This window comes from Neovison vison, chromosome 5, assembly GCF_020171115.1.
Source record: "Neovison vison isolate M4711 chromosome 5, ASM_NN_V1, whole genome shotgun sequence".
NCBI classification, from domain to species: Eukaryota; Metazoa; Chordata; class Mammalia; order Carnivora; family Mustelidae; genus Neogale; species Neogale vison.
This window is the reverse complement of record NC_058095.1, coordinates 37,234,089-37,258,646: the sequence shown is the minus strand read 5'-3', so window position 1 is coordinate 37,258,646 and position 24,558 is coordinate 37,234,089. Positions and strand designations below refer to the sequence as shown.

The window sequence follows — 24,558 nt, the reverse complement described above, 5'->3', positions numbered from 1 at the left end:
CTCTTGAGCTCAGAGTTGTGAGTTTGAGCCCCACTGTTGGGGGGATAGTTTACTTAATTTTTTTTTTTTTTAAATGAAGTACATAAGAGCATTAACATAGTATTTGAAACAGGGTGTATACTCTTTAAGTATTCATACCTAATGTATATTTCAATGTCTTATTTTTGTTCTAATTAGTACTAGATTCTTTGCTAGATACACATTAGATTATCATTTCATTACTACTTAGATATGTTTAAAGCAGTTTTCTTGTTTTGTTTTTAAGATTATTTATTTATTTTAGAGAGAGGGAGAGATCTCGCTTGCATGCCAGCAGGGGCAGGGGTAGAGGGAGAAGGAGAGAGAATCTTAAGCAGGACTCCCTGATTAGTGCATTGCCCAGCTTCGGGGCTCCCACAACTTTATAATCATGACCTGAGAGTCAAGAATCAGACGCTAACCTACTGAGCATCTAAATCAGGAATTTAAATCAGAAATTTATTTTATTTTTTTAAAGATTTTATGTATTTATTTGACAGAGAGAGAGATCACAAACAGGCAGAGAGGCAGGCAGAGAGAGGGGGAAGCAGGCTCCCTCCTGAGCAGAGAGCCCGATGTGGGGCTCGATCCCAGGACCTGAGATCATGACCTGAACTAAAGGCAGAGGCTTTAATCCACTGAACCACCCAGGCACCCCTAAATCAGAAATTTAAATCTAACTTTAAAAGTTCATCTGTGGGAAAAACATGTCCATTAAAAAAATTAAGCTTTTCTAGGCTTCTATATTATCACCCTAACAGTTGTTGAGCCTTTGGCTCAGAGTGTTGGGATCAAGCCCTGCATTGGGCTCTCTGCTCAGTGGGAGGCCTGCTTCTCCCTCTCTCTCCCACTCCCCTTGCTTGTGTTTCTTCTCTCACTCTCTCTCTGTCAAATAAAAAAACATGTTACATAATGTATGAGCACCATGGAGTGATGAGCTTATTGGCAGCTGTCTTGCTCAGTCATGTCAGGCATGTCTGTGTATATTGCTTTACATGAAATGAAATAGCTTATTTCATTTCATGTAAAGCAGTATATAGTTATAGTTCTGTCCTCTGCCCTAAATTGTTGGCTTTTTAGGCAGAACCCTTCTTATTAAGGTGATTGTCATGCCAAAATTGTGATAGTCTAAAGAGCCACCACAAAACTCATTCTAAGTTGTGATTATGTTGTTAAGAGTGTGTGAGATTAGAGTGTGATAGTCTTACAGTGCTAACGATTTCTCCCACCCCTTGCATCCCCACCCTCTGACCCTTCATGTTTTTCTTCTCTAGGTCAGCCCCAGTTGATGCTGACAGCAGGACCCAGTGTTGCAGTCCCTCCCCAGGCACCTTTTGGCTATGGTTATACTGCACCACCCTATGGGCAGCCACAGCCTGGCTTTGGGTACAGCATGTGAGACAGAAAGCTGATCCTGTAGTCGCATATTTTCTTACTGAAACATCGTCTCTACTGCTTCTCAGTTTGTAACGGGGAAAACAGGCACATGTTCTTGTAACCTTTATTTCATGAAGGACTACTTTGTTTCTAACTATAAACTCGGATCACCTGTGTTAAAAGCTTATTTCACATTCCGCATCATTTTAGAATTTATTTTCAAAGGGGAATAGTTTCAATATTTTATTCACTCGGTCTTTTTTTTTTTCCTTCCCCCTCATACTTTGAAGAACTGCTTAATACTCAATCTGTTGTGAAGAATCTGATTTGCACTCTGTAGTGTTTAAAGAGAAAAAAACTCTAATATTGATTCTCTTAAATTTAGTGTATGTAAACAGCTTTCGATATGTATTGTCTAAATGCATTTAAATCTCTTTACTTAAAAGCTACAGCAAAAATATTGGTATGTGACCATGTAAGACTGTCAATGCCAACAAAGACAACACTAATCAGCATATCCTACATTGGATTGCAGTGCTCTCCAAATTATTTGAAAAATGCATTACAGACAACCTGCCTGACTTTTAAATGAGCATAAAAGGCCCTTTAACCTATGCAGGATTCCTCATTATGCATATAGAAAATGCTAGTGTGTTTTTGCTCACTTCATATGTAACAGGTGCCCTTATGTTGTGCTGTATCCTGTGCTTTTTCTGTGGGACCATTCCATTCAGGAACAAAGCGCACCATGATTCCAATCTGTGTGTATTTACTAACCCTTCCCTGAGGTTTGTGTATGTTGGATATTGTGGTGTTTTAGATCACTGAGTGTACAGAAGAGAGAATTCAAACAAAATATTGCTGTTCTTCAGTTTTGTTTGTGGAATTTGAAATTACTCAAATTTAAAATAAATTACTGGACTGTGGAAATAACACGTAGAATGGCAGTTTTAATTAAATACCTCTCAAACTTTAACCAAAAGAATTGTGGTTGTCATAGTTTCATACTGAAAACTGAGGCTCGGTACAGTGAGGCAGGAGCACAGAAGCAAAGTGAGGATTGGGACCTGTGGAAACACAGCGTTGTATCATGTGCATTCCTGTAGTTAATAAGGTACATGTGGTAGTCTGACGAAACAGCACTGTAGTGGGCTACATTTTGGCTGTCTCCCATCATTTTCACCAAGTGGTACCTTAGGTTTTTATCTAAGCATTTCACATAAATATACAGATATGGATGTTTTATTAACTTGAAATAAAAATATGTAAGCATGTAATTAACATACTGCCCCGTAGGGCCCCCAAATTATGGGTACTTTGTTTAACCAGTGTTTGAATTCAGCGCTTTTTGTTTATGGCTGAGAATGTTATTTTATTTATTTCATTGTTAATCCTCGATAGAGTTAGCCCGCACCTAGCCTTGTGTTGTCCTATAATTCTCTAGGTAAGGCAAATGACCATCAGCTGCATGGAAGGCTTTTTTTTTGAAACTTGGAAACCCTGCCCTTTCCCACTTATAATCATCCCTTATTTTCCTATCAAAAATTAAAGTATTAGCTGGAAAATCCCTTTCCTTTTCTGGTTTGTCAAACTGAAAACATCCGGCTATACTTAGTTTCTGTAGGATCTCTGCACCTACCCCCCTTTTATTGTTATCAAAATCATGAGGGAGAATAGCAATGGTCCCTGGAAGTTTGTTCTTTTCAGAGTCAAGATTTGTTTTTCTGAATCTTTCCTGTACTTTGAATCAGGTGGGGGTTTTGTTTTTCCAGTGGAATAATTCATCTCTTTTCCTTAAGTTAAATATTTAGTAAAGGTTTTCTTATAACCTTAAGAATTAAAAAAAAACAACAACCCAACAACCGTGTTCTAAAATGTGATACTACGTCCAATGAAACAGAGTTGCTACATCAACCATCCCTAATGGGCTAATTACGGGCTGTTATAGAAACTGCAGCAGTGCATGACAAAGGTTCAAATCCCGAGCAAGCCGAACGTCTGAACATGTTCCCTCTTGTGTATGTTAACATGATGAGTACTTCCCAGAATTATTTTCAGGAGTATGTTTAAATCACACTGCCTACCTACCTCTCGACTTGGCAGTCAAGTATTATACAGTAAGTGGTAGAACAAATTGGTAATAAACTTTATTTTAAGGTGTCTTCCCTAACATTACTCTGAATAGGTGGATGGTCTGGGAACAGAACTAAAAACAGAGTATTAAGAGTTCTTAACAATTCTCAAATTTAACTGAAACAGAAGGGAAGAAGGGAAAGAGAGATTTAATGGGAAACCTCTCTGGAGGTAAACATGTTTTCAATGATCTTTCGCCCTACTATCCAAATACAGCCATTGTACCAAAAATATCTTACTTGGTAATTATTTCAACATAGACATTAGACATCATAAACATATTCAACAACAGGAACAAACTGACATGATCTCCAGGTAGGGCTGCTTGAACTTTGTAAATTGATTTAGTCATGTAGACATTGTCACACTAGTGGTTCTCAAACTTAAGATCCTTTTATACTCTTAAATTATGAAGATCCCAAAGAGCTTTAGTTTAAGTGGAATTGTGAGTATTGATATTTACTGTATTAGTAATTAAAACATTTTAAAATTTAATTCATTTAAATATAACTTAAACTCATTGCCTGTTAACCAACCATATTTCTCAAAACAAGTAAAAGTGGCATGGCACTGTTTTTTACAAGTCTCTTCAAAGTTCATCTTCACAGAGGACTGCTGGATTCTCATATTTGTTTCTATAATCAGTATATTCTTTTCTTTTTTAAAGTATGTGAAAAAAGTCTAGCCTCATGCAGATATGTAATTAGGAAAGGAAGGGAGTATTTTAGTAGCCCTTTGAGATACTTGTGGTTAGTTGAAATGTGGGAATCTGACTTAACACTTAACTTTTTGTGATGTTATACTAAAATCCATTAATCTCTTTATTTTGAGTGGATCTTTTTACCCATGCATGATTTGTACCTTCATGCATTGGTTATATGGAAAATACGGATTCACTAAGTTGTGCAGGTCTTCTGCATACTGACAAATAGCTTTAAAAAAATATTGTGGGGAACACTGATCTCATCAGAAAAATCTTAAGTTTTGGGAAACCTGGGAGGAGAGGCAGATAGAAGTTTTCTAGAATACTGTCAGTTTTCCTTAAAATGATTGGGTCATTTAATTTATGAGGAAATCCCTGCCAAACATCAAGGCCTGGATGAGTAACTAGTTTGTCAGTTCTTGCAAGTAAAAATCTTCTATGACAAAGGCTGCTAGTTCAGCTCACAACTCAGTCAACCCATTTTTTTCCAAGACAACATTCATACTTAAGTGTGTACCAGAAATACTTAATATTACAGAGAATATTAAGACAAATACACAAAGTTTAGGGTCAAATTGAATACTTTTTTGGACTGCTTTATCAAGGACATTAAGTGAACCTTTTTTTAAAAAAAAAAAAAGATTTTATTTATTTATTTGTCAGAGAGCGAGCTAGCACAGGCAGGCAGAGTCAGAGGGAGAAGCAGGCTCCCCGCGGAGCAAGGAGCCCGATGTGGGACTCCATCCCAGGACGCTGGGATCATGACCAGAGGTGAAGGCAGCTGCCCAACCAACTGAGCCACCCAGGCGTCCCAGAACCTTTTTTTTTTTTTTAACAGTGGGTGTAGAGCAGTGAAGTACTATTTGTATTGGTAGGATGTGCCTGCCTAGATTTGTGAAAGGTCCCAACAGTTTTACCCACCTTTGCAAATGTCAGCACAGCATAGTATTAAGAAAATAGTTTTGACCCCAGGAAGTATCTTAAGGACCCTATGGGCTCTGTAGAGTATACCCTGAGAACTATAAGATTAAGTACCCTGTAAAACAAATACTAAGTATAGGTGAACTAGGAAATAAGCATAACATATTTCCAGATTTACTAGAATTTACTAGAATCATCCTAGTAGATATGTCATGACTTCTTAAAATTACTTGAGTCAGCCACAGCAGGCCATCCTGTTGGGAATGCATGGTCTTTGAACTTGGGAGTCACAGTCTCTGAGGCAAGCCTCAGAACCTGAGCAGAATCATGCATTTATGATGGAGTTCTCGTCATCTCAGTTACATGCTATTGCATCACTTTTGAATCTAGTATAAACATTCTATTTAGAAGCAGTTGCTACTGTGGCATCACTTACAGATGCGATTTCTCCTGTGCTGTCATATGGCAGCATAAACTCTATAAAATTGACTAAATATTAGAACTAAAACTGGCTGCAGTAATCTTTGGTGTTCTGCCCCGACTCCACTGACATTAGACCTTGAAGTTGTGTTACCGTGCTGATGTTGAAGTTAAGTGCTAACTAATGCAAACTGTCGAAATTAACCTTGAAGAGCTCTAGTTACTTAATGTGCACTTGTTACCAAAACGCTCTCTGGCATCATCAGTTCTTAGGGATATACTCAATTTTAAAAATACTGTCAGGATTCCCCTAAAAGGTGGCTTTCATTCAAGAAGCTATGTAGCTTTTGGGAACTGGGACCTCCTTCATATTCTGGGCAGCTGGTTTAACAGCCATTACTGGAATTCTATCATGACAGGTATATAAAGATCAAAAGGGAGATAAAGGTGCCCTTAAATAATTAATCTGGTTCTTTAAATTTTAGGTAAAGAGACAGTAGGCTGTTGGATGACATACTATATTAACTCCACAATTACTGTAAATTCTTATGTGGGCCCAGTACTACCTTCAAAGTCCATACAAGTCACTTCGCACGTTTTTCAATGCCTTTGCTATTAGAAAAGTTGGGGGAAATAAAAGGAATTTTTATAGGCCATGGTGTAGAAGCACTGCTGAGAACCTCTGGCCAGTGTGGGCTGGGGAAATGAACATGAAGTACTGTACAAGTGGATTATATCAATGACTGTAAAACCTCAATTTTGAGACAAATCCAGAAGAGTAGATTGTAAACTCATTGTGTGGGGCTATACCATGATCTGTTAATGGCTTCTAGTCTTCCAAAAAGTGACGGAGGAAAACAAACTGTAGTTTGCATCAGTGGGTACACACTTGAACCCTGATCCTTCAAGGGGGTACAGCAACACTGTCTTAGGGAAGAAAAGCTATTAACACAGAGCTGATTATGCAAGGAGATGCTCTCCCCAGTACTCCTGCCCTTGTAATCCTATCTTGTGACAAGTTTTGTCTCAAAAATACTTCCTGTTTTTCAAGTGGTATCACTTGAACTATCAGGATCATTTAACCAACTTTTTTTTTTTTTTTAAAGCCCAACATAACTGTAACTGAACCAAGTACATAATAGAAGAACATGGAAATGGATTTTCATCTCAAAAATACTTAAGCTGTGTCGGGGGAGAAATTCAGCTTTTATTATTAGAATTTAATGGTTTCAAAGCACATCATGGTGGGACCATCATACAAAATTCCACTTAGTAAAGTTTTAGGTGGCCAGTGACTTTGTCAATTAGATCTGCTGGTCCTGGCCCAATTCCCAGCACAGTTCTAGAGCCTGGTGCAATTTGAGTACGTCCAGCATCTTGGATTAAACTTACAGTCAGTCCTAGCATTTTCGCATGGGTCAATAATTCAACCAGAGTTTCTTCATCAGGGGCTTTGACCACTACTTTGGGCTGGCCACAGTATTCCCATTGTTTGAGCAATTCAGGGTTTCTCCTTTGAATTTGCTTGTAGGCAGAAACAGCAGCATGAGAGCACTGGGCAGCTACTTTCCCCTTTCCCATCTTTAAGTCATTTCGAACCACAAGAATCATTTTGTACTCCCCACTCTCTCCTAAGACGGATGCTTCACTTCCGGTCTCTGTGTCTGTCTTGCTCAGCGAGCTTTTGGGGATCATCCCAAAGCGTACACGGAGGCCCCAGCCCAGGCACATGCCACAAGCAACTCCGGCAGCCAAGCTAAGTGCACCAGGATGAGCCAAATATTCCATTACCAAGGATTTGGAGAGCATCTTAAAGGAAAGGGAAAAAAGTTATCACTATCTAGCAGTGAAAAGATACAGGCTTATTAGACAAAATACCTTGACAATATAAGCAGTAACATTTTAAAACTACATGAGGTATCCAGAAAAAAAGCAAAATATATTTTGGATCTTAATGTACTGTTTTTCTCCCCTGCATATTCTAAAAGATTCAAGAATACGGGTAAAGCAGTTTAGGTCATTTTCATTCTCAACATAAGGAGTATCTATCTTTTTCTTGGATATAATAAAGCTCTGTTCCTCAGTCTTCCCTAAGTCTTGTAGAGAGGAAGGAAATATGCCATTTACCAAGCTGTCCAAAGAACCCAAAGAAAACGAGAATAACTCATCCCTTCTCTGGCATACAGTGCTCATTTAACTGTGTCTTCATAATCCAGTGGTTCTCAATGGGGATGGTACCAACCCCTCGGAGAAGTTTCTGGCTGTCACAACAATGGGCCTGGAGTGAGGTGCACTGCTGACATTTACTAGACTTCAGCATGGAGTGCTAAAAGTCTTACGAAGTAAAGATTCGTCCCACTGGAAATTATAGGTGAAAAATAACACCTGAGACAAGAACCCAACTTCATTATACATATGGACACAAAGTACGTTATGCAAGGTTCTAATAGTCACTGAATTTACCAAAAGTGTAGCTATCATATAAAACAAAAGAAGATCATCCTTTGTCCTTTATATTTTAGAAATTTCTGTTCCCCCAGCAAAGCTGTTGATGATATTTGAGTCACCAATAAAACACCTGTTATCAGTCTACATTTGAGGCTGTTGGACTCATAATGCTTCCATGTACAGGTACAAACAACCATCAATGTCTTCTACTGAAAGAGAAGCACTTGTATATTGAAATGTGTAGGCCATCATATTTGTGGTGCTTACAAGTAATAACCTCGATAATGCCTGCATAATCTACATAGCATATAGATGGCTGTCAAATTTCCTTTTCTTTTATGTTAAAATTAGGACATTATACGAGTGTGTTTTAAATTGTATGGCAGGCAGACTGTGTAGTATTCAATTTTTTTTTTAATATTTTATTTATTTATTTGACAGAGATCACAAGTAGGCAGAGAGGCAGGCAGAGAGAGAGAGGAGGAAGCAGGCTCCCCGCTGAGCAGAGAGCCCGACGCGGGACTCGATCCCAGGACCCTGAGATCATGACCCGAGCCGAAGGCAGCGGCCCAACCCACTGAGCCATTCAATATTTTATTGGAATACATTATTTCAAATATTTTAAATGAGAATGGGGTGCCTGGCTGGCTCAGTCAGTGGAGCATGTGCCTTTTGACTTCAGGGTTTTGAGTTCAAGCTCCACACCAGGTGTAGCAATTACTTAAAAATAAAATCTTAGGGGTGCCTGGGTGGCTCAGTCGTTAGGCATCTGCCTTCGGCTCAGGTCCTGTTTCCAGGGTCCTTGCATCAAGCCCCACAACAGGCTCCCTGCTCAGAGGGGAGTCTGCTTCTCCCTCTCACACTCCCTGTGCTTGTATTCCCTTTCTCGCTGTGTCTCTCTGTCAAGCAAATAAAATCCTTACCAAAAAAAAAAATCTTAAAATTTCAAAAAATAAATGAGGATAGCATAGGAGATATTAAATATTTTGAGATATAATCCACATACTACAAAATTTCCCTTTTTCTTTTTAAAAGATTTTATTTTTTTATTTGACAGATCACAAGTAGGCAGAGAGGCAGGCAGAGGGAGAGGGGGGAAAGCAGTCTCCCTGCTGAGCAGAGAGCCTGATGCGGGGCTCGATCCCAGGGCCCCAGGATCATGACCTAGGCCAAAGGCAGAGGCTTTAACCTACTGAGCCACCAAGATACCCCCCAAATTTCCCTTTTTAAAGTGTACAATTTAATAAAATTTTTTTAAATGTATCTACAAGGCTGTGCAACCATCACCACTATCTAATCCCAGAACATTCTCAGTGCCTCAAAAAGAAACCCCTGTACCCATTAGCAGTTGCTTACCATTTTCTCCAACTCTGTGCCCCTGGCAATCACTAATCTACAGACTGCCTATTCTGAACATTCATATAAACCATAAAATATGTAGCCTTTTGTTTCAAGCTTCCGTCACTTAGTATGTTTTCAAGATTCATTCATGTTGAGGCATGTATGTTCATTCCCACGTTTTTAATGCTGCTCTATTTTGCCTTTCCCAATAGTCTAGATGAGGTGAAAGTCACTTAGACAAGAGAAGTCAATGAAAAAGGAAAAAAGTAGCCAAGGCACATCTGTATGATTTGGTGACTCACTGGAGGTCTGGTGAGAAAAGAAAGGGGAGAAGTTTAGAATGACCTGGATTTGAACAAGTGGAGAACAGAGGTATTATTTACTGATGAAGAGAATTGTTTTGAGGTAGCAGGTTTGAAAGCAGAAGATACTGAAATCAGTTTAGGATTTATTATACCTGGTTTGACCAAAAGATATCCTGGTTAGAGATGTCTGGCAACAATAAAAAAGGATATACCATCTTAAAGCTCTGATGATAAGCCTAGGCCAAAAACAGAGATTTAAGAAAACTTAACATATAACTGAAGTTACTGAAGTGGTGAAGTGGTGAGGCCACTGGGACAAGTATCAGAGTGATGGAAGGGCTAAAACAGAATCCTAAGAAATGAACACTGAGGGATCAGAGAGTGACATGGAGTAGCCAGAGGTAGGAGGGTCACACACATTAAGTTGTCAGTACCCAGTTTATTCCTTTCACTGGTGTGACATCTGATCACAGAGCTGTACTGACAGTACTTTATGGCTCTAGATGCCTTTGCAGTCAGAAAAAAGAACATTAATTTCTTACTAAAACCTACATTATCTCATAATGCATCTATCATTTAGTTACTGCACGAGGTTACACATCAACAAGACTTCTCTCTGATAATCTAACCAGACTCCAAAATGAACAAATATTCAATTATGTAAAAATTATATGTATAACCTCCATGTCAACAATTAGAAGGATTTTCTCTACCAATTTCTAGGTTGCAAAGTAACCAAATATCATATATATCAGATTCAGGTACTATCTAAAGAAGGTAACTGCATACATAAGACCTGTTATGTGTTGCAAAACTTACTAAACCCTTTACTTCTATTATGGTCGTTGTGAAAATAAGAAAAAAGACACGAGCCTCATTAGTAAAGACAAGAAAAATAAGGATCCAACAGAGAAGCTGCTTATCTTCAGTAACATAACTAGTAAAAGTGGTATAAAGAAACTCATCTGGAGATGATGACAGAAAACTTCTCATCTTCTTAACTTTATCTAAAAAGAGATATATACCAATGGGAGTCAGCAAAAACCAAAAGCAGAAAAAGTTCCAGAAATTACCAACTTTATGCTTCTCTACCATATCTCATGAGGTCTCTAATTCTAACATGTTAGTCCTAACATCTTTATTCTGTAGGATGTTCTAATCTCCTATCGGCCTGATCACATTATCACCTAACTCCCCCAAAAAGTGTTTGTCTATCCCCCTACATCCACTACAAACATATCAATAAACCCAGTGCTTGTGACCACAGTAGACAACCATTCTTAGTCTCATGGATAATCCAGGGCAATGATGGCACTGCCAAACAAACATGTCCTACAAAACCCTCCTCCTGGTGCGTTCTCATTCCTCCACCAGACTAAGCCCCTTTCACCATATTATAACTTTCACCCTATTATCATTCTATATTTCTGATAGCTTTTTCCCAGTTTCCTTTAGCTCTATGTCACTCGCCCCGATGTACACATTACCCCTGCTTATACATTTGGACCTCCTTTCAGTCTACACCTATGCTGTCCAATATAGTAGCCATCAGTCAAACATAGTTATTTAGACTTAATTAAAACTAAATAAAAATTCAATTCTTCAGTTGCACTGAACCACATTTCAAGTGCTCAACAGCTCGACAATTTAAAAATGGCTAGCGGCCACTCTTTTAAGATCTAGAACATTAGCATGAAAGTTCTTTTGGACAGTGATGGTCTATATACTCTCTTTCCATTCAATCAATTGACATTTATGGAGGGCCTATTGTGTACCAGGTACTGTTCTGGACGCTAAAGATAGAGCACTAAACAAAATAAAGTCCCACTCTTAATAGAGCTGACATCAAGCAGGAGGAGAGAGACAAGATCGTGAGATATTTATTCTTAAACTGTCATATGCTGAGGACTCCTGAAGTCTCTCTTTGGCTCCAAACGTGAGTTTCCAGCTTCTGCTAGTTGTACTATGAAGCAGTCTCTGTGTCCTAAACTGAACTCAGTATCTTCCTTTCCCTCTCAAACTTCTTTCTTCTGTATTCTTGACTTCTGAGTAACCCTGGACTTTTTCTCCTCTGTCCTACCACATCCAGTTACCAAACCTTGTTGAATTTATCTCTGGTAAGCCTATCTCCTTACCTTTACTACCAGTGCCTTAATGATCTCTTGGCCCAAAACCCCAAAAATTAACTTCTCCAACTTATCTTTCCACATTTGCTTCATGCATGTTTTAGTTCAGCCTAATCCACCTGGCATTAAAATCATACTTCTAAAGCACAAACTTGATCCTGTAATTTCCTAGCTCAAAAAAACCACCGGATAAACGCCTAAAGAATAAGACAAATCCCTTAGCACGAATTCAAAGCACCACACAATTTTGGTTACAATCTACTTTATCCTTCTAATCTACTCTCCTGTTACAACCAAATTGCTAGGTCCCTTTAAAAATCAATCTCTCCCCCCAAATTATTTTCTATTATTCTCCACCTAAATACACAAACACAACCTCTTCAGCCACGAAGGCGTGATTCAAGTGACACCTGTTTCTGAACTCTTTATCATTCCTCAATCAATTATTTACTCCTTAGAACGGCTGTAGCAATTACACGTAACTACTGTACATCATAGTCTCGGTGTCCAGTCCTGGGGGGTGGGGTGGGGAGCGAAGGGTTAACCCAGTTAAAGGATTAAATATTTCGCTGAACACTTTGTGTTCTACAGAGACACATTTTTCGGTCGTATTCGTGGAAACCTTTTCTTTTCTCGTAGGACTCAACAACTTCATACACTGTGGGTATTCAAGAAGTATTCAACAGAATGTGAGGCCCACGCGATATTTTCTCACATTCGGAGAGAGCGCACCGATGCTGCCTGAATGGAGGCTTTGCCTGGGAACCAGAAATTCTGGGTCCTTCTCCTTCCTAGGATCTTAGTCCCTTCTCCCAAAGGGCGGCTGGCAGAACAGGAACAGAGGCTCCAACGTCTACTTGGGCGGAACAGTCTATGGAGAAGATGAAAGGTTGGGGGAGGAGGTGTGGAATGAGGTGGGAAGAAACATTCCACGTGGAGAGAGAATGGAGAACATCCCTCTCCTCAGCTCTGTGAAAGGCCGACTTACCTAGGGAACCTCCCCAACGCCTCACTCGCGCCTTCGCGTTTTTCCTTTCCGGTAGTGAACACGCTTCTACCCCGCGAGTTACCTCTTCCGGGACTCCTGGATAAGTTCCGGATCAAGAACCTCGAATCGAACAGTCATTCTTCCTCTCGCCCCGCCCACAGGTCCTCAATCCTAAACCCGAACCGAAATCCCGCGAAGATCCGCGGAGGTTGCGAAAAGGAACTTTTGTCTTTTGGAGGCGGTCCCCGGAGGGGGTGGAGGGGGTGGAGAACGGGCCGGAAGTGACGCCTATGAGTTCCGGTTGGCCGGACCCCAGCGGCGGGTGTGAGAGGCGGTCTCGAGCCGCTTGCAGGATCCTGAGATCCGGAGAAGCCGGGGTCAGAGCGGGTAGGTAAGCCAGCGCGTGGAATTGGGGACGGAAGCCTGAGACTGTCCTCAGAGCTTGGCTTCTTCCGCAGCTCTGTCACTTAGACCACGCTGATCTGGGGCAACGTAATTTCGACTTCAGGCAGTGTTACAGGGTGCTGCTGGCTCTGTGTCTCAATCTGGCGGTAGCCAGGTTATCTGGGACACCTCTTCATGGTTGGCTACCAGTACTGTGAACCCATACACGGGTTTCCTACCATTCGCTCTCATTGTCGCGGACTTGGAAGCAGTTCTAAGCTCTGTACGGTACTCATCTTTTCCTCCCTGGGTGTCTAGGACCTCAGAGTAAATGAGATCCTCCCTGCTGATGACCAAGCTGTTTCTCAGGAACTGTCAGTGTGACCTCCCCAACCACTGACATGGTAACACATGATACTAAACGTATTCGCTGCTAAACAAAATTCAGGCATGTAAGTGCCATCTTAAGAGCCTGTGGCCAAGGGAATGGGGCCTTCGCTCCCGTGATCTTTTGCAAAGACCCCTCGCGGATCTCCTACTTTATGAAGAGTAGGGTTCTCTTCGGCTTCCAAGTCCCTAACTGCCCCCGCCCCCACACCTTGTTCTATTACAGTGGAGGTATTTGCAATAAAACCTGGAGGTCAGCTTAATCTCTAAACTTTCAGGAAGACATATGTGGCCCTGTGTCACACTAAGATTACTTAATGACCTCCAGTAGGTTTAAACTATTATCTTTTGTTTTTTTTTTTCCTGCAAATCCATGCAAAAATCTCATATAGGTTCTAGAACTGTTTATCTATCATGGCAAGACGCCTGCTTTTCCTGACTTTAATGTTTTTCAATTCTCCTTTGAGGCTGATGTCAGAAAAACTGTAGACAAGACTACACTGATCTTCTGGAGAAGCTTGTACAAGTTTTTCTGGTGTTGTAATGATAGAGAATTTAATGTTCCTACAGCTACTGCCTATTAATTGTATTATGAGCTGTGATTTTAGTCGTGTATTTTTAGCATAAATGATAGTAAAAAATTACTTATTAGACAACATTTTATGCATTCTATAATGTGTTTTTATTGACCTTTGGAAGAGGGATGGTGGTACCTAGACAAATGTGGCCTATTTGTATGGGTGTGAAATGACTCTATAGTAGAAATTTTTTATATTTTATTTCTTTGCCTGTATTACCTTAAAACATTAAAGCTCCCCCCCCATTGAGGAATATATCCTACTTGATTAACACAGTTTAATTTCTGTGACTCGCATTCTAGAATAATGATTGATAGGTTACCTAACTTTCTAAGCTGGTCTGGATTGTGTTGGTAAAATACTGGCTACTTATTTCAAAGGATTGTCACAATGATTAAGTGAGGTGGGAAATGGGAAATCACTGTAGAAATGAAAATACGGTGAAAACTAGAAAACTGGAAATATATCAGTGCGGAATTCTGTTGCTTGTATCTTTTCACAGTTTTAAGTTTTATATTAAGTGTGTTATTTATCTGAAAATATCACACACTTTCCTGAGATGATCTTTGTCCTACTTTTGAACCCAATAAAAGCTACCTAGGAATAGCTTGATACTATAACCCATTGAATTAGTCACCATAGTTAATAAGTAGGTGACTGGAAAATGAATACAGTTTTGCATTTGGGGGTTTAAATCTGATATTTGTTGGTCATTGTGTATTGTCACTTAAGAATTTCCAAGTATAGGGGCGCCTAGGTGGCTTAGTAGGTTGAAGCCTCTGCCTTCAGCTCAGGTCATGATCCTGGGGTCCTGGGTTGGAGCCCCGCGTCGGGCTCTCTGCTCAGCAGGGAGCCTGCTTCCCTTCCTCTCTCTCTGCCTGCTACTCTGTCTACTTGTAATCTCTATCAAATAAATAAAAATCTTAAAAAAAAAGAATTTCCAAGTAAAGAGGAAGGTGCTTATATATAGTTAACTAATGGTTAAAAGTAGCCTTATTTACATTATTAAGTTAAAAAAAACTATCATTTTACCGATACCCATTGAAAGCAATATTTGGAATTAGAATCAACCTCTGTGAACATATAGTTGTATTCTTCCCCAGCAGCAATCAGTAATTGGCTTGCCTGAGGTCATATGATTTAGGTAGTACCAGAACCTGAACTGGAATTGCGGTCTCAAGTGTTCTTTCTGTTCTGCTAAGGTTGTCTCCAGGCATCTCTTTATGGTTTGGAAATATTTCCTGGTTTGCATGAAAATTATTTCTTTCATGTGTTAAAGGTATTTATAGGTATACATGTTTCCCCTTTTTAGCTTATTTAGTCTTGTAAATTCTAGGAAAACAAAAACACTGTGCTTGGCAGTATTTGCAGTGGAATGGAATAAGGAAAGAAAAAAAAGAAAATTCTGTTCTTCAGAACAGTTATTCTGAATTCATGCTTCATTACTATCAGATATCAAGGTGTCTTATTTCTGACAAGTGGAAAAGAGAGTATCTTTGTCACACGTCTCTACTGAACAAATGTTGGTGATAATAAGTAGGAAACTGTATTAATTTCTTTGTTCCTACTAAAAAAATTTCCCCCAGTTCTTTGTAATTTTAATATTCTGTTATATTAGTTATCTGTTAATCTGTAGAGTCATTTCTGTATTTTATTTTGGGTAGATAGCCACTGTAGGAATCTTTTAACTCTTTGTCTTGATAAGAACCATTTTGCTCCTACTGATTTCACAAAACCTGTTTAGTCTGTCCCCTCTTTTGAAGATCAGAGAGCTAGATAATTATTATCACTGCTCTTTTGCCCAGTGCTTTGTTGGTGTCTCTTTCTCTCTCTTTGGTATAGAAATAAACGCTAGAGTACAGAATCTTTACTAACCTCAAAAACAAATTGGATGAGTTAAGTGATTGTTGCTGTATTAGTTAATAATCTGCCTTCACAGACTTGCAAATACTTTGAGGGGTAAACTTTTAAAGACTTGATTGCTTCAAGAAACTCTGGTATAGGGGCGCCTGGGTAGCTCAGTGGGTTAAAGCCTCTGCCTTTGGCTCAGGTCATGATCCCAGGGTCCTGGAATCGAGCCCCACATCAGGCTCTCTACTCAGCTGGGAACCTTCCTCCCTTCCTCTCTCTGCCTGCCTCTCTGCCTACTTGTGGTCTCTGTCTGTCAAACAAATAAATAAAATCTTAAAAAAAAAAAAAAAAGAAAAGAAAACAAACTCTGGTAAAGCAGCTTTATATAGGGTTTGCCAAACTGATATTATGTATTATGTAAACGCTCTGTAAAGCTCATTTAAAAATATTTTGCTCCTTGAAGGTTTTGGAAATTTGAACAGGTGATACTTTTCTGTGTCAGATAAAAGATTAAACCATTTAAAGATTAAAGCATTTTTGAATTAAGCAAGGGCTACCCACCGAGTAATCAATCCTATCCCAGCTTAATGATAATTGCCGAAGAGTTTGAGGTATTCAGAAATACATAGTCTTTTCAGTAGTTCATTGTGATGTTTTCTCTTGTTCTTGAAGTTCTTTAATCATAAGCTTTGTCTTTATGGATTTTTTTTGGAAGGACTAGATAGATAGTGTTAAGAGCCAGGACTAATAAGCTAGATTGCCTTGTTTCAAATTCCAACTCTTACTGCTGTGCAACCCTTGGGCTAGTTACTTGACCTCTTGCCATCTCAATTTCCTCCTAGACAATGAAGTCAGTACCTTTACTGTTAGGGTTAAATGAATAGATTTAAGTGAAGCATTTGGAATGGCATGTAGTTAACCATGATTGTTACCATTGTTACTATCATGCAGTCTGCTGAGCAGTTGCTGAGAGAACTCTTTCCCAGTCCTTTTTGAAAGCATATCTTTTCATTGCTGCTAACTTGCTCACTGTTTGCTCAGTATTTTTGTTTTGTTTTGTTTCAAGTTTTTATTTAAATTTTAGTTAGTTAACATATAGGGTAATATTGGTTTCAGAAGTAGAATTTAGTGATTCATCACTTATATTTAGTGTTCACCAAAGTGCCCTCCTTAATGCCTTTCACCCATTTAGCCCATCCCCTGCCCACCTCCCTCCATCAACCCTCAGTTTGCTCTCTATAGTTGAGTCTCTTATATTTTGTTACCCTCTCCTTTTTTCCCCTTCCCTTTGTTCATATGTTTTATTTCCTAACTTCAACATGTGAGTGAAATCATACAGTATTTGTCTTTCTCTGACTTATTTCACTTAGCATAATACACTCTAGCTCCATCCATGTCTTTGCAAAGGGCAAGATCTCGTTCTTTTTGATGGCGGAGTAATATTCCGTGTGTGTGTGCACGCGCGCGTGTGCATGCACCACATCTTTATCCATCAGTTGATGGACATTTGGGTTCTTTCCATAATTTGGTTATTGTTGATAATGCTGCTATAAACATCAGGATGCATGTTGTTTAGTCAGTTTTAGTGAAGGTTCAGTAAATAAATATATATACATTTCATTGTGTGTATATTTTATAACATATGAGATTATTTTAAAAAATGATATATTCCCGTGGGCTATTCTGTCAACCTTTTTGTATTATTGTTAATAATTCACATTATTTGTGTAAGCCATAATGGAATTTGAGATTGAAATTTGAGAATTTGATGTTTAATGATATTTTCTAGCACTTACTTTCTTTGCATGGGAAGATTATTCTGCAGTGACATCTATTGCCATATCTGTTCATTCATCCAGTCAGTGAGCAAAAATCTTATATCTTGGTCTTTTACCAGGTTTTGGGGGGGAAACAGTGGGAAGAAAAGACAAACATATTTTAGTTGAGAGCCTAATAGAGAAACAAGTATTTCAGTCGGGAACCTAACAGAGTAAAAAGTAAATACAAAAATGAAAGAATAAACACAGTGTAATAAATATTATGAAATAAAAAAGGGTCTGAGAGAGTTAATGCGAATATGTGCCTTTTTGAGACTCAAGTACAGTATATTTGGAATATAGCAACCTGAAATGAGGTAGGAGACATATTCATGGTCCACGTTATATAGAATTTTGCAGGCCATGGAAATGAATTTGGATTTGATTTTGACTGTAATAGGAAGTCATTCTACAGTTTCAAGTAGGGGAATAATAGGATTTATAAGAAGTCCACTCTTGTTTATATGTGAAGGATGAATTGAAGGGGACAAGAATAAAAGTAGAAAGAGAAATTAGGAGTCCATGGCAGTAATCTATGTGAGAGATGAAGATGGCCTGGACCCGAATGGTGACAAAAAAGTGGAGAGCTGTAGGTGGATACTAAATATATTTGAAATAGGACTGGGTCCTGGATTAGATGTGATGAGTAGGGAAATGAGAATAGTCAGGAATGACTATGCTTCTGGATTTAGTAACTGGGTGGATGGTTATGCCAAGTACTGGGAGAGGGATGATTTGGGGAGACCAGGTTTGTTACAAAAGGGGGGATGGGAATAAGGAAGAAAGGACATGTTAAAATTGAGATGCTTAGGAATCATCCAGATGTGTTGTAGGTTTACAGATCTAGAGATCAGGACCAGAGATATAAATTCAGGCTAGTATTTTAAACTACAGGACCAGAAAAATCACTTGGAGAGACAGGGAAGAGGAGAGGGCCCAGGTTAAGTAAAAGAGAACTGGCAAAAGGGGTCCAAGGAGTGTTTGAAGAAAGAATGATCAGAGGGACACCTGGGTGTCTCAGTCCATTAAGTGTCTGCCTTCGGCTCAGGTCCCTGAGATCAAGTGCCATGCTGGCCCTTTACCTGCTGCTCCTCCTGCTTGTGCTCTCTCTCTCTCTCTGACAAATAAATAAAAAATCTTTTTTTAATTATTTTTCTTTATTTTTATTTTTTTTAAAAGATTTTATTTGAGAGAGAGAGAAAGAGACTGATAGAGAGAACAGGAGTGGGAGGAGAGGGAGAAGCAGGCTCCCTGATTAGCAGGGAGCCTGATGCGGGGCCTGATCGCAGGCCCTTGGGATCATGACCTGAGCTGAAGGTAGACGCTTAACAGACTGAGCCACCCAGGCGCCCGCAAAAATCTTTTTTTTTTTTTTTTAGAAGAATGATCAGATACACAAAACTGATAAAGGTGGTATATCTAGCAGGGAGTGTACTAGATGAGGGACTGAGGGAAACAAGATTTTTCATTTTTTTCATCTATATATACACACATATACATATATATGTATAACATATATAAAGCATGTGAAAGTTTTTACTTATTCAGAATTCTTTCAAGAAAGGGTCAGCTCTGGGATGCCTGGGTGGCTTAGTCAGTTAAGCGTCTGCCTTTGGCTCAGATCATGATCCCAGGGTCATGGGATTGAGTCCCACATTGGGCTCAGTCCCTTGCTCAGCAAGGAGCGTGCTTCTCCTCATTCCTGCAGCTCCCCTTGCTTATATACTCTCTCTCTCTGACAGATCACTTGTAGGCAGAGAGAGAGATGGGGAAGCAGGCTCCTTGCTGAGCAGAGAGTCCAGTGCGGGCTCTATCCCAGGACCCTGGGATCTTGACCTGAGCGGAAGACAGAGACTTTAACCCACTGAGCCATCCAGGCACCCCAAATAAATAAAATCTTTTAGGAAAGAAAAGGAAAGAAAAGAAAGGGCCAGGTCTGTCAAATCTTGCTCTGCGGTTAAATAGACCAAAATCCAGTGAAGTTAAAATTGATGATCTGACTAACCACTTCCTTATTGTTGAGTCTGGTTCCTTCCAGAAACTCTCAATTCTCCACATTGCAAAAAGTATTTAGTCAAAGAGAATATGCAAGGTTCTTCTGCCCCTTAATAGTTTTTAAGATCTGTTTATAGGAGATTTTTAGTACTGCTTCAGTGGGACAAAAGAATTTTCCTTAATTTTTTTTTATTAAATAATCATAGGGATATCACTACATTTTGGAACTAAATTGTTACATAGTAAAGTATACTGGATAAAAATATCTTATTATGACTTTGATTTATATTTTTTGATTGTCAGTGAGATCAAGTCGGTATCTTCATCATTGGCCATATATATGTCTCTGCTATGCCATACCTCTTTATGTCTTTTGCCTATTTTGCTTTTGTAGGGTTATCTTTTTCTTTTTTTTTCCTTTTTCTTTTTTTAAGATTTATTTATTTACTTATTTATTTGACAGATAGATCACAAGTAGACAGAGAGGAAGGCAGAGAGAGAGGGGGAAGCAAGCTCCCTGCTGAACAGAGAGCCCGATGCGGGGCTTGATCCCAGGACTCTGGGATCTTGACCTGAGCCGAAGGCAGAGGCTTAACCCACTGAGCCACCCAGGTGCCCTGGGTTATCTTTTTCTTAATATTTTGAATTCTTTATGTAAGCGACCTACTTAGTCTTTTTCAGTTATGTATTTCTCTGGTTTATCTTTCAACTTAAGATACCTTGTAATGAATTTGAGCTTTAATTTCAGTGTTCTATTTATTAGTCTTTTCCTTTATGGGTAGCTCCATTTTTTTTTTTCACCTGTATATGGGATTTATTTTTTTTTCCAATTTATTTATTTTCAGAAAAACAGTATTCATTATTTTTTCACCACACCCAGTGCTCCATGCAAGCTGTGCCCTCTATAATACCCACCACCTGGTACCCCAACCTCCCACCCCCCCGCCACTTCAAACCCCTCAGATTGTTTTTCAGAGTCCATAGTCTCTCATGGTTCATCTCCCCTTCCAATTTACCCAAAAGCACATACCCTCCCCAATGTCCATAACCCTACCCCCCTTCTCCCAACCCCCCTCCCCCCAGCAACCCACAGTTTGTTTCGTAAGATTAAGAGTCGCTTATGGTTTGTCTCCTTCCCTATCCCATCTTGTTTCATGGATTCTTCTCCTACCCACTTAAGCCCCCATGTTGCATCACCACTTCCTCATATCAGGGAGATCATATGATAGTTGTCTTTCTCCGCTTGACTTACTTCGCTAAGCATGATACGCTCTAGTTCCATCCATGTTGTCGCAAATGGCAAGATTTCGTTTCTTTTGATGGCTGCATAGTATTCCATTGTGTATATATACCACATCTTCTTGATCCATTCATCTGTTGATGGACATCTAGGTTCTTTCCATAGTTTGGCTATTGTGGACATTGCTGCTATAAACATTCGGGTGCACGTGCCCCTTTGGATCACTACGTTTGTATCTTTAGGGTAAATTCCCAGTAGTGCAATTGCTGGGTCATAGGGCAGTTCTATTTTCAACATTTTGAGGAACCTCCATGCTGTTTTCCAGAGTGGTTGCACCAGCTTGCATTCCCACCAACAGTGTAGGAGGGTTCCCCTTTCTCCGCATCCTCGCCAGCATCTGTCATTTCCTGACTTGTTGATTTTAGCCATTCTGACTGGTGTGAGGTGATATCTCATTGTGGTTTTGATTTTTATTTCCCTGATGCCGAGTGATATGGAGCACTTTTTCATATGTCTGTTGGCCATCTGGATGTCTTCTTTGCAGAAACGTCTGTTCATGTCCTCTGCCCATTTCCTGATTGGATTATTTGTTCTTTGGGGGGTAGCTCCATTTTGTGTGTCTTAAGAAACTATTCCCTATCCCAAGGCAAAAAGGTATTTATATTTTCTTCTAGAAGTTTTACTTTTTTACTTTTAGATTGTTAATTCATTTGGAATGGAATTTTGTGCATGGCTCAAAGTAGTAATCCACTTTTTCTCTCCTTATATGGATAACCAATTTGAATAACCTCTCCTTTCCCTACTGCTCTATCTTGCCATAAAGAGTTCCAAAAATACAAGAATCTTTTGAAATGCCCATCTATTATGTTTCTTGGTTGCTTTCTCTATTTCCATACCTATACAAAACAACCTTCATTCTTTATTACTAGTGTGTATGTGTGTATGTGTGTGTGTGTGTGGAGAGAGAGAGAGATACTCTGGACACAAGAACTTTGTCACATACATCTGTCTTCCAAGTATTTTCTCTCATTCTGTGGCTTACCTTTTTGGGTTTCTTAACAATGTTTCAAAGCACAAAAGTTTTTAAACTTGGTAAAGTCCAGTTTATCAGTTTTCTCTTTTATGGTTCATGCTTTTTAAATCCTAAGAAACATTTTTATCTACTCCAAGATTGCCAAGATTTTCTCCTGTTTTTTTTTTTTTTTTTTTTTTTTTCTTAGAAGCTTTTTTTTTTTTTTTTTTTTAGTATTCGTTCTTAGGTTTAGGTCTATGATCCATTTCACATTTCAAATCAGTAGTTGCACTTGAGAAATAAGGGTCGATGTTCACTTTTTCATAAGAATATTCAGTTATTCTAGTACTATTTGTTGAAAAGACTTTCACCATTGAATTGACTTTCTTTTCACCATTGAATTTGTACCTTTGTTGAAAATTAATTGACCCAGTATATGTGGGTCTAGTTATGTACTCTCTGTTCTGTTCACTGATCTATGTCTGTCCTTTTGCCAGAACCATACTAATCAGTACTCTAGCTTTATAATAAATTTCGAAGTCAGTTGTGCAAGTCTTACAACTTTGTTCTTTAACCAAATTGTTTAATGTATTCTAAGTTCTTTGCATGTCCATATAAATTTGAATCCACTTATCACTTTTGATTTTTAAAAAAGCTTTCTTATGAGTTTCTGGGTGGCTCATTTGGTTAAGCATCTGATCTCAGGTCATGATCTCAGGGTCCTGGGATCCACTGAATATCATCAGCTCTGCAATCAGTGGGGAGTCTGCATCACCCTCTTCTTCTCCCTCTGCCCCTCCCCCTTCTCCTGTACTTGCTTTCTCACTCTCGCTCCCAAATAAATACTTTTAAAAAAAAAGTTTGCTTGAGATTGCATTAAACCTATATATCAGTTTGAGAGAAATTGTCATAATGACAATATCAAGTCTTTCAAATAATAAATTTGGTATATTTCCCCATGTGTTTAGACCCACTGTAATTTCTTTTCTTATTTTTTTAGAATAGGTCTTTTACATATGTTGTTAAACTTACCTCAAGTATTTTATGTTTCAAATGCTGTTATAAATGAAATTTCTTAAATTTAATTTTCTAATTGTTTATTCTAGATATTTAATAGAAAGAGTGTTGGTTTGACCTTTAATCTGTGACCTTGCTAAATTCATTTATTAGTTCTAGTAGTTCTGAGCATTTTTCAGTTTTATTTTGACCCATGAGTTTATATTTAAAACTGTGTGCATTACTTCTAAGTATGTACAAATGTTATATTTTTGTTACTAAAGTTTGACATAATTTTTTTAAGCTTTTATTTGAGAAAGAGTGTGTGTGGGTGTAAGAGCATGTTGTGGGGGACAGGTTCAGAGGGAGAAGCAGACTCCTGCTGAGCAGGGAGCTGGATGACACGGGGCTCAATCCCAGGACCCTGGGATCATGATCTGAAGCTGCCCAGGCCCTCCTTGTTTGACATAATTTCTGAGTTTTCAGAGAATGTAGTCTATGATGCCCATTCTTTGGAATATGTTAAGACTGGTTTCTTAGCTTAATCATAAGTAGCATATGAAAAAATTTGTGTTTTTTAAATGTGAGAGGCTGAATTTTATATGTATCTATTCCTACATTATTTTTAAGGAAATTTTATTCTTTTTTTTTTTCCCCCAAAGATTTTATTTTATTTTATTTTATTTTATTTTATTGAGAGAGAGAGCGGGCTTGCACATGAATTAGGGGGAGGGGCAGAGGGAGAAGCAGACTCCCTTCTGAGTAGGGAGCCGATCAGGAACTCTATCCCAGGATTCTGGCAATCATGACCTGAGCCAAAGGCAGATGCTTAACCAGCTGAGCCACCCAGCTGCCCCTGACATTTTATTTCTTAATTGTATCGTTAAAATCTTTTATCATTGCTTAACATTGTTTTTGTTTGCTTGAAATATCAGTAACTAATAGTTGTTTTGAAATCTCCCAGGATAAGGTTGGATTTATCCATTGCTCTGGGTATTTTTAACAATTTTTATGTTCTAAATTTTGATGCTATATTTATTGTATTGGTGCTTTCCAATTTAGAATTGTTCTGTCTTCCTACTGAGTTAAATCTTTTATCATTATGTTCACTGTCCCTAATTATGACTTCTATCTTTTGTCTTATTTTTCAGCCTTTTTTTTTTTTTAAGATTTTATTTATTTATTTATTTGACAGAGAGAGAGAGACATGGTGAGAGAGGGAACACAAGCAGGGGGAATGGGAGAGGGAGGAGGCGGCTCTTTGCAGAGCAGGGAGCCAATGTAGGGCTCGATTTCAGGACCTTGGGATCATGACCTGAGCCGAAGGGAGCCGCTTACCAACTGGGCCACCCAGGCACCCCATTTTCAGCCTTTCTATGTCCTTATAAAAAATCATGGATTTTTAAAAAAAATAAAATTTGCAACCTTTTCAAAGTGACAAACTGTTCTTGTTTAATTACTGGCATATTTGGACTACTTGGACTTTTTCTATCAAGTACTATTTTGAAGCTCCCCAAC

General features: G+C 38.8%; 3 protein-coding genes across 5 annotated transcripts in view; 2 read left to right on the top strand and 1 right to left on the bottom strand.

Moving 5' to 3' along the window:
* The window catches only part of CLTC (clathrin heavy chain), a 65,770-nt gene extending 63,442 nt beyond the window's left edge, over nt 1-2,328 (top strand). For both annotated transcript variants that reach the window (XM_044248550.1, XM_044248551.1), the window contains one exon: nt 1,293-2,328. In XM_044248550.1, coding sequence (XP_044104485.1) covers nt 1,293-1,417 — 125 coding nt within the window. In that variant the 3' untranslated portion in view covers nt 1,418-2,328. The remainder of the gene's footprint in view (nt 1-1,292) is intronic.
* A 4,431-nt stretch (nt 2,329-6,759) lies between these two features.
* Nucleotides 6,760-13,007, bottom strand: PTRH2 (peptidyl-tRNA hydrolase 2). Its single transcript, XM_044248549.1, has 2 exons — nt 12,781-13,007; nt 6,760-7,381 (listed from the first exon to the last, which is right to left on the bottom strand). Exon 2 carries the CDS (start codon nt 7,379-7,381, stop codon nt 6,842-6,844), a length of 540 nt encoding a protein of 179 aa, XP_044104484.1. The 5' UTR covers nt 12,781-13,007; the 3' UTR covers nt 6,760-6,841.
* Nucleotides 13,008-13,074: 67 nt separating this feature from the next.
* VMP1 (vacuole membrane protein 1) overlaps nt 13,075-24,558 on the top strand; it is a 141,454-nt gene continuing 129,970 nt past the window's right edge. The window contains exon 1 of one of the 2 annotated variants that reach the window (XM_044248547.1): nt 13,075-13,167. The gene's annotated coding sequence lies outside the window, so the exon portion shown is untranslated. Of the gene's footprint in view, nt 13,172-24,558 lie in introns of both variants that reach the window. The other variant, XM_044248548.1, reaches the window with a different exon arrangement.

Coding starts and splice junctions, on each gene's coding strand:
- PTRH2 (XM_044248549.1), bottom strand. CDS start 7,381: ATGCTCTCCAAATCCTTGGTAATGGAATATTTGGCTCATCCTGGTGCA.